The sequence below is a fragment of the Polypterus senegalus genome, chromosome 1 (genome assembly GCF_016835505.1).
Source record: "Polypterus senegalus isolate Bchr_013 chromosome 1, ASM1683550v1, whole genome shotgun sequence".
Classification (NCBI taxonomy): domain Eukaryota; kingdom Metazoa; phylum Chordata; class Cladistia; order Polypteriformes; family Polypteridae; genus Polypterus; species Polypterus senegalus.
Window position 1 is genome coordinate 228,660,588 of NC_053154.1, and position 13,076 is coordinate 228,673,663.

The 13,076-nt window shown below is 43.5% G+C and overlaps 1 protein-coding gene across 4 annotated transcripts in view; it reads right to left on the reverse strand.

Annotated features, from left to right (window-relative positions):
• The window catches only part of LOC120539674 (disintegrin and metalloproteinase domain-containing protein 12), a 568,760-nt gene that overhangs the window by 66,177 nt on the left and 489,507 nt on the right, over nucleotides 1-13,076 (reverse strand). For all 4 annotated transcript variants that reach the window (XM_039770006.1, XM_039770016.1, XM_039770034.1 and 1 more), the window contains one exon: nucleotides 3,203-3,380. In XM_039770006.1, coding sequence (XP_039625940.1) covers nucleotides 3,203-3,380 — 178 coding nt within the window. The remainder of the gene's footprint in view (nucleotides 1-3,202; nucleotides 3,381-13,076) is intronic.

The following is a 13,076-nucleotide window of genomic DNA, read 5'->3' on the forward strand; positions in this document are numbered from 1 at the left end:
CGTCAGAAAGGCATCATGAACATCGATTGCTAAATCAAACACCTCCCTGGGACATTTATCCTTGTCATCTGTAACTTTTTCGTAAGCTTTTTCTAAAGACTATATATATTCAGACTTTCCTATCACTACCTATTTTCTAGTATTCTTTGTTCTTGTGGTATTATTATTATTCTTGTAATAAATACCATGCTGCTTTTAACTTTCAATGCTTTGTCTTAATGTCTAGAGTGATTGAAGTAATAAGTTAGATTTCTTTGAGCACCTGGTGACAGCCGGATTTTTGCCATTATTTCTGTGCTGCGAGGTTTATATGGCTGAGAGTGAAGAGCTATACTCAACAGAAGGGACAGATACGATAAAGAAGGTATTCTTGGCTGATGAATGGCCTATAGTCAAGAGTGCTGAGTCTTTGTATGTTTAAATGTATTCTTGTAGACCAAAAGTAATATTTAGGTCTGAGATATCACTAAAACATCGTATTGTTGTTCGTGCCGAAAATAAGTAAGTCTCTTGAAGTGCTGAATGACAGGCTGTTATTCCTATAGCACTTGTGTGGTTTAAAGTGCTAAGGGTTAATCAGCGTGTGTGTGTCATTCATGGAGCACTGTTGTGGTTAGGGTCTGTGTGTGTGTGTTTATCTATGTGTGTGTGTGTTCATCTTAAAGTGCAACAGTAGACCAACCCGATAACGAACTTGACGAGAACCCTTACCCTTGAGGAAACAGGTAAAAGGGCAAGTGGAGGGAAATACCACGATAATACATTTTGGCGCAGCGAGCAGGGTTTAACGGAGTAATCATGTGTTGCATTTTTGTGTGTTTGGTTTCATTTTTCAAAGACAGGGATGGATCGTCCACAGGCGGCAAATATGCTGTAATCGCATGCTGGCATACAGCCGGCACATGTCAGCGTGCATCAATAGCATTTGTAAAGTTTTTTAGGTATACGGTAGAATCAGCTGTTAAAGCTGTGTTTTCTCCGCTAAAAACGGAGGCAGCAGCCACAACTTTAACGGCAACGGGTGTAGAGAGTGAAGAATCGCAGGCCGTTGCGCTAGTCAAAGACGCAGAGAAGCCGTCTCTCCATAAAGTGGAGGCAAAGGCGGCTAATATAGAAAACATACACTTGTCTGCTGGTCAGACAGGTTATGTATTGTTAATTATTATAAAGCAGTTAGTTGTGGAGGCAAGACAGATGAGAAATAGATGGCCAAAAAGTCGCAAGCAGCTAGCAGTACACTTAGAAATGTATAAAGAGAATGCCACACAGATTAAGCAACGATCGCTCAGTGTTAAAGTGTGTGCTTTGATTTCGGGGTCTTTTGACCCTGAGAAACGGGAGATAAATGCAGAATAACTTAGTTTGTGACAGATCGCTGCACTCTCATATTTGCTTGCTGATAAGAAAGCCGCTTTTGTTGAAAGGCAAGGACACGCAGCTGTTACGCTGCACACCGGAGCGCAGTTAATAGCAGAGCAGATTGCTTATGGGACAGGAGGCAGTCATTCAAGTATGCTGGTTGTTGTGCAGGCTGAACAGGCAGAGGTGTTTTATGATAGCGAGGCGAGCGGCTTGCAGCAACAGAGATCAGCGGGGGAGGAGCAGTTGTCAGGTCTCAGCGAGGGGTGGAAAGAAAACCCCTGAGGCCAGCGTTTTAAAGGTGGTCCCCTGCAAATGAGATAAGCGGAGTGAAAGTGTAGATCTGCACAAACTGACCCTTGTTTTAAGGAAAAAGCACGTTTTTAACTTTGATTTACATTTAACACTGAAGTAGCATTGATCCTGATAACTTTAAAGGTGAACAGCTGTTACAGGCTATAGGGCAGTGAAACATCCAGCAACAGCAGTAGAAATGAAGCTGGTTATTGGGAGCACACCTTTCAAAGCCCATGTTGATTAGTGCTGCTTAGAAAACAAAATTTACTGTCTATTGGAGAGGCAGAGTACAAGGAAAGCTGCTATAATGTGAGGGTTATTTGTATGTGGTAATGAAGGAAAGTGTAAGTGACAATATGGTGTGCATTTGTTTAGTGATGGACAAATGCAACAATTGGTATGAAAAATGGCATGTGGCATTATAAAAACAGCCAATGCCAAACTGTAAGTGATAGAAAGTGAAAAGAGTTAAGTGTTTTCTTCCATTATTCTCTACTGAACTGCATTCTCTGTAGCCATTGTAGACTGCAGGGCATGAGTTGAATAATGTGACTGAAAACTGAGTGAATTAAAGAAAGAAATACAGAAGATGAAAGCAAAGCAAACGTATGTATATGAAAGCTTTTGAATGTATTTGAATTAAAAGTGAATGGATTGAAATGGCCATTTTAGCAGTTAGTTTGATTAAAATTCTTATTGGTATTACAAGCAGCACATTCATATTGGGGAATAAGAAAATGGAAGGCAGTGGCTTACCATCCAGTTTCTGGCACTCAGCATGTAGGGAAAATGTAGCTAGTGAGCTGAGTTGAAAGCTGCTGCTTTGATAGTAAGAAGGACATACTGAAAGGCATGTTGTGATTCACACTAACAGCTGGGTAGTTTTTAGGGTCTTTGTTACATAAGCACCAAAGCAGGAAGAAAGACAGGTGTCACATATTTGTTAAGGGTTAATCAGCGTGTGTGTGTCATTCATGGAGCACTGTTGTGGTTAGGGTCTGTGTGTGTGTGTTTATCTTAAAGTGCAACAGTAGACCAACCCGATAACGAACTTGACGAGAACCCTTACCCTTGAGGAAACAGGTAAAAGGGCAAGTAGAGGGAAATACCACGTTAATACAATAGGTAACAATGATATTTACTTATGAAAAATCTCCAGCTTTTAAAGAACACTATAAAGAGTTCTACAATCCCAACATATAATAAATACCCACAATAACATTTTGGAAAGAAACACCTAGTTCCCACCGAAAAGTTCTTTTAAATGAATCATAGGGAGACAACTAGAATAACAGCTCTCCACGACTGAAGAATATGCAGTGCCTAAGATCTATGAAACTATGATTACCCAATGATTACCATTTCTACCATGCATATCAAAAATTAATCTCAATATTTTGCAAAATGCAGACTGAAAACATCTACCCATATATTTTTGGCTTCAAAGTAGTTGTGGCTATTTTCAGGAAAATATGAATTCTGCAGGAGAAAAATTAATTATTAAAAAAAAAAAAGGGCTTTTAGCCTTTTTCTCTCTGAAACATACATCTAGCTCACCGCAGTCACACTCCTCTCCTGCTTCGACATAGCCATTTCCACATTTTTGGCCTCCATAAAGTACTTTGATTTCCGGCATGTTGAACAGGCACATGCCCACTCCCTTCTGAAGACTCACTTCAAGGTCTTTTTTACTGCAGCTGCTGAACACTGTAGGGAAAGGGAACCTGCAGCGAAAGAAACCATATGTCATGCATTGGTATATTATCAGCGTAAAGAAAATTAAAATAGCAATTGTCACTGCAGAAACATAAAAGAGTTTCCAACAAGGAATTCATTCACTGAAACTACACACTTCCCATTTAACCTGTTTACATTTTTTATTGGCAAAAACAGATTATGAACTTTCTGAAAGGTCCCTTTTATTTTGTAAGTGAAATGTTACCATTTATTTCACTTTATACTATTGTTGCCAACTGTGAATTCCCCAAAATGTCAAAATATAAATGCCTTTAAAATTAAAAAGGCAACATGCAAATGCTAGCTGCTTCTGTTTCCTTTTCAATGTGTCTGGTTCATTTTCTTTTCGCATAATGATTGATAGCTAAAGTATGATGTACGATACAAGCACCTTACCAATAAGACATTCATCAAGTAGTTTAAAAGAGTAAACACATTATTGAAATTCCAACAACTCATTGATTTCTTCAACTATTACAGGTAATGGACCTGTTGTCACACACGTGTGCATGGGAAGCAGCTGAAGGGCTTAGAAAATACTGTTTATACATCTGCCCGGGGGGGGCGGGGTGCACTGACACTCTTTCTGAGTTCTCTGCAGGTCTTACCCGGGAAATCCCACCAGGAGCCGCCATTTCTAGGAAGGACACATCACTTCCGGTTCCGCCCCAAGAATGAGGTCACTTCCGGTTCCGGCCCCAAGGATGATGTCACTTCCAGTTCCGGCCCAGAGGACGACATCATTTCCGCCCTCTGTGCTATAAAGCTCACTGCCTTTGCTTAGGCAGGCAGTTCTGTTTTGGACTCTGTTGTGTAACAAACTGTTTAACAATGCCTCAAAGACTTTTGCAGCCGGGAAACCGCATTAAACGGGTGGCTGCCCCAAACCTTTCTACGTCTCTGGTCTCCTCTTCTTACAGTGGCGTGAGTCGGCAGGATGGTGTCCCCGATGAACCCGGGACACGAACTTTCATGGAACCAGGTGGGTGAGTACCGGGGCCGAGTTTCAGGGCAGGATTCTGGGGAACACACTCGAGTGGCTCAGTATGCTCTCCTTGGCAGGAAAGCCGAGCTGCCCATCGGGACCAAGGTCCCTGTTAACGATGGGTTGTCCCCAGGTTGGCAGGTGAAGGAAATAATAAACTGGGAGTTTAACCCAAACAAAGGGCTGTCAGAGCAGGCTATGGCTCTCTGGCAAAAGGTGGGTGAGTGGCTACGGCCATTCGAGTTGACCCCTACAGATAGTGCAGCAAGTGGCCTGTTTTTGCTGCTAAAAAGCTACCCAGGAATTTGCCCAGCCGGCCTGGGGAATTCCATTCTATGGACGAGCTGCTACAAACCTTGCAAACCCAGAGGCGGCTGTGAAACCTGGGAGGCAGAACAGCCGCTCTGTGGACTACCGGGAGCTATGTCCTACTAAAGCAGTCCCTTCCACGCAATCCAGAGCCTGTTCGAAGTCGCGGGCCGTCTGGCTTGCGACCTGTCGAGGAACAAAGGCGGACCGTAGGGGACAATGGCGGGGTTGTTTGTGTGCCCTTAGCAATCCCTGGCGGATAAACATACGGGGAGCTTCTTATTAATGGACATAAATAACAGCGCTGTTGATTCCGGCAGTAGCGTGTCTGTCGTTGCTCGCCGTTTTATTCTACGCAACAGTGGATTAAAAGAAGACCAGTCTAAAATGTATACGGAGATATCCGCACATACAATACCGCCCGGTGTTACGTATGTCTCGGAGGAACCCCTTGACAGCTTACCGTGGCGGTGCCAACCGGATCCTCCCGTTTCCGTAATCCTCGGGCGAGACTGGTCTGATAGTAACGCGGTAGTTTAGAAAGCATTCCCGAAAAACTTATGGCCTCGTTATAGATGACAACGATTCATCTCAAGTTGCTTCCACACCGTGTAATCAGCCGACAGGGAGTGGGGCGGTAGGCCAAGAGAGTGACGAAGACACTCCCGGACCGTCGCGGGCTACTACGTCATCCACTAAGCGCCCCGGCAGCGAGGGAGGAATCTCCGCCCCTTGAGGTCAGACGGACCCCTCTCTGAGTTGCACTTTCAGTTTAGAGCAACACCGGCTTCTTTCAAGAGAACAGTGGAATGGCGACTCTCTGAAACACATAAAGAATGCAGTGGTTCTCGTTAACGGCCAACGCACGCATTTGCCCATGCCACAGGGACCTCACTTTGTCATTGATAATGATTTGTTGTATCGGGTCGCTGAACATGAGGGAAGGTCGGAAGTTGTTGCTAATCCAGCGGACCTACGGCGGCAGGTTTGCGAGTTAGCACACTCCCACCTTCTTGGAGGCCATCTCGGCTCCGATAAAACATTAGAGCGAATTAAGCTCCGTTTTTTCTGGCCGGGGATTAATGAGGAGGTTAGCGCTTTTGCATTTCCTGTCCGGAATGTCAACTGCGGCAAATTCCTAGGAGGACCGTGCTCCTCTGGTTCCCCTTCCCCTTATTGGCGTTCCCTTTGATAGGATTGGGGTTGACATAGTAGGACCCTAGAACCCTCAGCCGAGGATATAAATATATACTCGTCCTCGTGGATTATGCTACCCGATTCCCTGAAGCCGTTCCGTTGCTCGGCTACCACAAAAATATTGCACGGGAACTAGTAGGAGTCTTTTGCGGTAGGCATTCCTAGAAGTCCTGACGGACCAAGGAACGCCTTTTACCTCGGAAGCGTTCAAGGAGACTGCCAAGTTACTGAAAATAAAGCATTTAAAGACCTGGTGTATCATCCTCAAACCGATGGCCTAGTGGAGAGATTTAATCAAACTCTCAAGCAAATGCTACGTAAGGTAGTCAGCAAGGATGGGAGGATTGGGACCAACTCCTCCCCTTGTCCTCTTTGCATATCGGGAAGTTCCTCAAGCCTCTACGGGTTCTCTCCATTTGAATTACTGTACGGAAGACAACCCGGGGTTTATTGGATATTTTAAAGAGGGCTGGGAAGGGAGGCACAGCCCTCCACTAATATTTTGGAATATATCGCCAATTGCGATAGATTTGATGCAATAAGACCATTCTAAAAGTCATATAGAGGAGGCAATCAGCACAGGCCGCCTTTATGACCGTGGCACGACTCTCCGGGAGTTCCAACCGGGGATCGCGTCATGGTATTGGTACCAACTTCTCACTCTAAACTGCTCGCATTGGCTAGGCCCCTCTGAAATTAAGGAAAGGAAGGGATTGGTTGACTATTTGGTGAAACAGCCCAATCGCCGACCAGCTGGCGAATATATCATGTAAACCTGCTGAAACCGTGGAAGGAGAGGGTCGATCCCTCCTCCGGACAGCCCTGCTCTCTTCGCTGAAGTAAGTTCCCTTAATTTCGCGAGCAGCTATCCCCAGGCAGAAACAAGAGCTCGAAGCAGCTATCCGCTCTGTCCCAGAGGTGGTAAGTGAAAACCGGTCGGACCTCTCTGATTGCGCGACATATTGACTGACCGGGGTGATCGTCCGTGGCGACCCTACAGACTCCGGAGGCAAAGAAAGAGAAGTGGAACTGGAAATCAAGCGAATGCTGGCACTAGGAGTAATCGAGGAAAGTAGTAGTCCCTGGTCCAGTCCCATCGTCTTGATTGCTAAGCCTGACGGCAGTTGGAGGCTTTGCAATGAATTCCGCCGGCTAACCAAGTTTCCCGATTTGATGCTTATCCCATGCCTCGCGTGGATGACCTCCTCGAGAGACTGGGACCAGCCAAATTCTTGACTACACTTGACATGACAAAGGGGTACTGGCAGGGTCCTTTAACGGAGTCCGAAGGAAAAACGCGTTTAGCACTCCTAGCGGACACTGGCAGTATCGTGTCCTTCCATTGGGTTACACGGGCCTGCGACTTTTCAGCGTCTGGTGGACAAAGTGCTCCGGCCCCATAACTCGTTCTGTGCTGCCTATCTGGATGGCGTGTCATCTATTCCAGCACCTGGAAGGAACACATACAGCAGGTCACAGCAGTATTACGGACACTGGGAGAGGCGGGCTCCGAATCAACCCCAAGAAATGTTTCTTTGGATTGAGGAAGCCAAATATTTGGGCTACCTAGTGGGCGGGGTACTGTGAGGCCACAGTGTTCCAAGTTGCAAGCCATAATGGCCTGGCCCGTCCAAAACCAAGCGGCAAGTCCAATCCTTTCTCGGTTTGGCGGGTACTACCGCCGGTTTGTGCCTCGCTTCTCCGAGAGCGGCCTTGACCGACTTGACAAAGAAAAGAGCTCCTAATACGGTGGTATGGTCTGATAAAGCGGAGGCTGCATTCAGTGACTTAAAAAGGGCTCTGACTTCAGCACCTATCTTGATCTCCCCTAACTTCTCTCTCCCTTTTATCCTCCAGGCGGACGCCGGACACAGGCTTGGGTGCCGTGTTGAGCCAAAGCGTCGGCGGTGTTGAACACCCGTTATGTACCTGAGCGGAAACTGTTGGACAGGGAGACCAGGTACGCGCGGTGGAGAAAGAGGCTCTGGCGATCAAATGGGCGGTAACTCAGCTGCGGTACTACCTCTTGGGTCGCGTGTTCACTCTGGTGACGGATCATGCACCTCTGAAGTGGATGGCCCTTCACAGGGAGTCGAATCCACGGGTCACGAGGTGGTTTCTTGACCTGCAGCAGTACAAGTATACGCTCGTTCATCGACAGGGGTCTCTTCATGCCAACGCCGATGCCCTCTCCCGGGCCCACGACCTCGGTGCAGGTCGCCCGACCCACGGGTCTGGGCTGAGGGGGGAGTCTTGTCACACTACGTGTGCATGGGAAGCAGCTGAAGGGCTTAGAAAATACTGTTTATACATCTGCCCAGGGGGGGTGCACTGGCGCTCTTTCTGAGTTCTCTGCAGGTCTTACCGGAAATCCCACCAGGAGCCGCCATTTCTAGGAAGGACACATCACTTCCGGTTCCGGCCCCAAGAATGAGGTCACTTCCGGTTCCGGCCCCAAGGATGATGTCACTTCCAGTTCCGGCCCAGAGGACGACATCATTTCCGCCCTCTGTGCTATAAAGCTCACTGCCTTTGCTTAGGCAGGCAGTTCTGTTTTGGACTCTGTTGTGTAACAAACTGTTTAACAATGCCTCAAAGACTTTTGCAGCCGGGAAACCGCATTAAACGGGTGGCTGCCCCAAACCTTTCTACGTCTCTGGTCTCCTCTTCTTACACTGTTTAGTGCCTATCTAGGAAACATCTGGCCAAGAAACAAACCATCACTACTACACCATTGCAGAACACACTTACAAAACCTTTAGTCTCTCAAAACTTCATTATGATGCTGTATTTTCCCTTTGTATTTTATTTTCCTTGACCTGGTTGTGGGTACAGATGTGTGAGCAAGTGTGTCCAGGTTCCTGCTTTGACCCTAATGCTTCTGGAATAGAATTACTGTCACCATAGCAATGAAACAGAAACACAAGGAATATGTGGGCAAAACATTGATTGAAATGGATGTACAGAGGAAGAGATAGCGAGGGGAGGCCAAAACAGAGCTGAATGGATAAAGTAAAAGAAGATTTGAAGGAAAAGGGTTTGACTGAGGATGAGCTGAAAGTATGGAGCTGTATGGAGAAGGCTGATCAAGCACATTGACCCCATATAGTAGTGGGAAAAGATGAAGAAGATAGCAATGATATGGAAATGGCAGGTATAGAAAACTGAATCTATTAATGTAATTTGTGCTTTGAATTAATTTCCTAATCTGCTAAAAATAAATATTTGATATCTCAGATTATTAAGATCACACTTTTTTCATTAAATAGTAACTAACAATATAGTCATTTCAGGCTTCAACATCACGTACATGTTGTTTATTATTCATGTTTAACATGAATGCTGTTTTCTTATAAAAGTAAGCAAGACATATTGTAAGCTGGGGGGCTGATCGCACCCTTATAGGTTAAAAAAGACACTGAAAGACTACCTTCACATTACTCCCTTGCTTGCTGGGCTTACTTGCGGCTGATCTATCGCACAATCTGCGTGGTACTTCGCAGACTTAAAAGTCTGAACAGGTCCTGTCAATTTTTGATTGATTGTTTGCCTTTCTCTCTCTGTGATCTTCCCTGCTCCTGACGCACACTCCTTTGAAGAGGAGGATATGTTAGCATTCTTTTAATTGTGAGACGGAACTATCATCTCCATCTTGTCAAGGAGCACGTTTAAACTTTTGAAAAAGAGACATGTTTGTTTGCAGTGTTTGAATAAAGTTCCTGTCTCTACAACCTCCTGTGTTTCTGTGCAAATCTGTGACCCAAGTGTGACAATATCCATTGACTGGAAAGGGACTGGAAAACACCATTTCTAATTATGGCAAATATGGAATATTAGCAGTACCACATATTCATCCAACCTGTTTGAAGAAAAATTTAATTCCCAAGAAGCCGGAATCAGTTGTAGTGTAAGTATCTATTCAATGCATGCAATTTGACAAAATGAGTTTCAAAAGACAAAAATAAAAAAGCAAAGAAACCAGGAAACAGCCCGGCATGCCAATTCATTACTTAGGTATAGTCACTCATAAACTTAGAAATGTCAGCCAATCCACCAGTCTGTCTTCGAACTAATAGATGGCATCAGACATTTCAAAAGAAACCTAGGAAAAAAAAGGGTACTAAAAAAAATCTGGAACTGAACCCACACCACTAAACTGCCTTATAATAAATTTGCCTCCCATGACCCTATGTCATAAAGTATGTTATAATAATAATTTAAACATGAAAGTGCAGTTTTTAGTGCTGACTCAGAACTCCAGGGCTCTGGGTTTGATTAATAGCCTCGTCACTGCCAGTGTGAAAGTTGGATATTCATTTGTATCCATGACATTTAAAAAACATTTTTAAAGTTAGTATTCATTAATGGGGTAAGGCATTGCTGCCTTATAGATTCAGCTTCTTCATTTCAAATGCCATACCTGGATGTTGTCTGTGCAGAGTCTGACATTCTCCATGCGCCTGCATGGGTTTTCCTCCAGGTACTCTGAGTTTTCTTCTCACATCTCCAAAGATGTGCAGGTTAGATTTGAGGATCCTAAATTGGCCCAGTATGAGTGTGAGTGTATGTTCTTGGACATGAGTGGGAAATGTGCGTGGCGGATTCACACCTTGCTCCTGCTGTAATAAGCCCTGAACCCCACCCTGTTGCTTGGAATTGGATTAAACAGTTTTGAGAATGTTATGTTATGTCATGTAATATTGGACAATGTACTTTTAGAAGGGTAAATGAAGGTGTTTCTGTGCAGGTTTGATTCATAACCTTGTCTCCATGGAGACCTTCTTTATATTATCATGGGATTTCTCCGATAACTACTGTTGTCTGTAACATCTTTTATATATATATATATATATATATATATATATATATATATATATATATATATATATATATATATATATATATATATATATATATATATAGTAAGACAGTTAATCTCACTCGAGACAAAAATAAGAGTTGTCCCCGTATAATGTCCAGCAATCTTCAATGAAAACAGTTGCAAAAATGGTGATCAAAAGCATAACAGTTGATAATACATGACAGTGAAAGGTGGTATTTATACAAAATGGCAACTGGAAGGAAGTATTGGTGGAAATGACATCATAACTGTGAGACTGAAAGTGACGTAATCTGTGAGAGTCAGAGGTGGAAAAGATGAATCGGAAGAGAAGCCATTTTGAGAATCCAGAAGACTCTGTGAATGTGTTGAGGCGTTAATACCTGCTACAACCCCCTTGTCTCGTGAACTTTCATTCACCTCTGGGTTTGTTGGATGCCTCCTAAGTGCATGTGTGTGACTATATATCTCTCTATTATAAAAAAAAAAACCTGTGGGAGGGAATGACTAGGAGACGATATGTGATCCTCACGTTAAGATCACGGAAGACAAATAAAATACCCGCGAGATGAAACATCACAGGGATACAGAACATGAGATTCTTGCAAGACACGCCCTACTTACAAGAAACATTAGAGCACGGCCAGCAAAAAAAAATCAGTAGTGTAAAGGGAAGCAGCACACACAGATACAGGTGTCTCACTGTATATAAAGAGTATAAAGGACAATACGTCATAAATGAAACGTCAAAGATTAAAAGATCACATTAGCGCAAACAAAAGGAAATAAATCATCAGGACCAGGTGTAATTGAAAAAATAGCAGGACAAAGCGAGGTCAGAAATAAAAGACAAAGAGCAGAAAACAAAGTCTTTTCGCATTCGCATCATTCAATGCACAAAACGTAGATTTACACAATAATGGAACATATGCTATGAGAAGCTGTGGTCCCGCAACAGTTAAAGCAACGGCAAGTTTAATTTCAAAGAAAACACAATTCGGTCAGGTGTAGATATATGATCACGGAGAAGCGATCACAACGCGAGCAGCAGAGACATGAAGTGGCAAAAAGGAGAGCGGCTGTACAGGCTTTAAAATGATCGAAGGGCAGCGCGAAAGCAGCTGCTTCCCCCCCCTTCAGAACGCAAGCAGCGTTATACATCCTGCAAGAAAGTGATTTAACCATGCCCGGAAATAGAGGACAATTATTGTTTTTACAATGTCACTCGAGATAAGGCAGTGAGCCATCATTTAAAACAAGTCCACAGACATCTAACCTAGCAGTTGTTGGATTGCATTTGGCAGACAAGCATCATGTGCTCCCAGCTCTTAAAAGAACGACATGTGACAAGAAGAACAGGTAGCTCGCAAGCAGCAAAAAGACAGCAGATGATTCGACAGCATATCCATAGCATCCCCCCCACATTCACAACACGAGCAGCATTATATGTCTGGTGAGAAAGAGATGTAACCATGCAAGGGGACAGAAATAAAGGACAAGTATTGTTTTTACAAAAGTTTTTAAAGTAAAAGTGAAAATAATGCACATGTAACAATTCCCATGAAAATAACAATCTCTTTAAATTGTATATCCGGTAAACCAAACACGGGAATGGGCGAGCGAAGTGAGCAGGGTGCAGAGCCCCCTAGTGTATGTATATATATATATATATATATATATATATATATATATAGAAAGAAAGAGAGAGATGGATAGATAAAAAAAGTTTTTAGCAAAATTATAAAAAAAAAGGTTTATCACGAAATTATATAAGGACATAGGCAAAAATGTTTCTTTTCCTACATTGTAACCATAATTCAAGGACTGATAAATGTCTGTTTGCCCTGTTTTTTTCTCTTGGGGTGATACGCATATTGGCAAGGTTGATCCTGCAGGCTGAAGGTAATTATAGTTCCAAAGTCCTGGGTTAAGGTCCAGGCCTGGGGACTGCCTGTGTGTAATTAGGGCACTGACTTCCCAAGACTCTGAAATGGATAATCAGGCTGAGAACAATTTCATCTTCATTTTGCAAACATTTCTGTAATGACAGCTGATGAGACAGCAATGTATAATGATATTAAGTAGAGGCACCCAGTTTGGGCGTATATATCCCGATAAGATGAAGTACTGCTTGAGAGCTACAACTTCAGGTATAATTCCCCTGAGGATGAAGAAAAGAATTTTCAAAATAGAAATTCTAAACATCTTTTACAGCAAGGCATTTTCATCTTATTCTATGTCTATACTGCCATTATGAGACATTACAGGCTGCAGGGTGCAGCAGATGAAAATTTGCAAAAATTCAAAGAACTCATAGAAAATGCAGGACTTTTGATGAAAGTCAAAAAAATT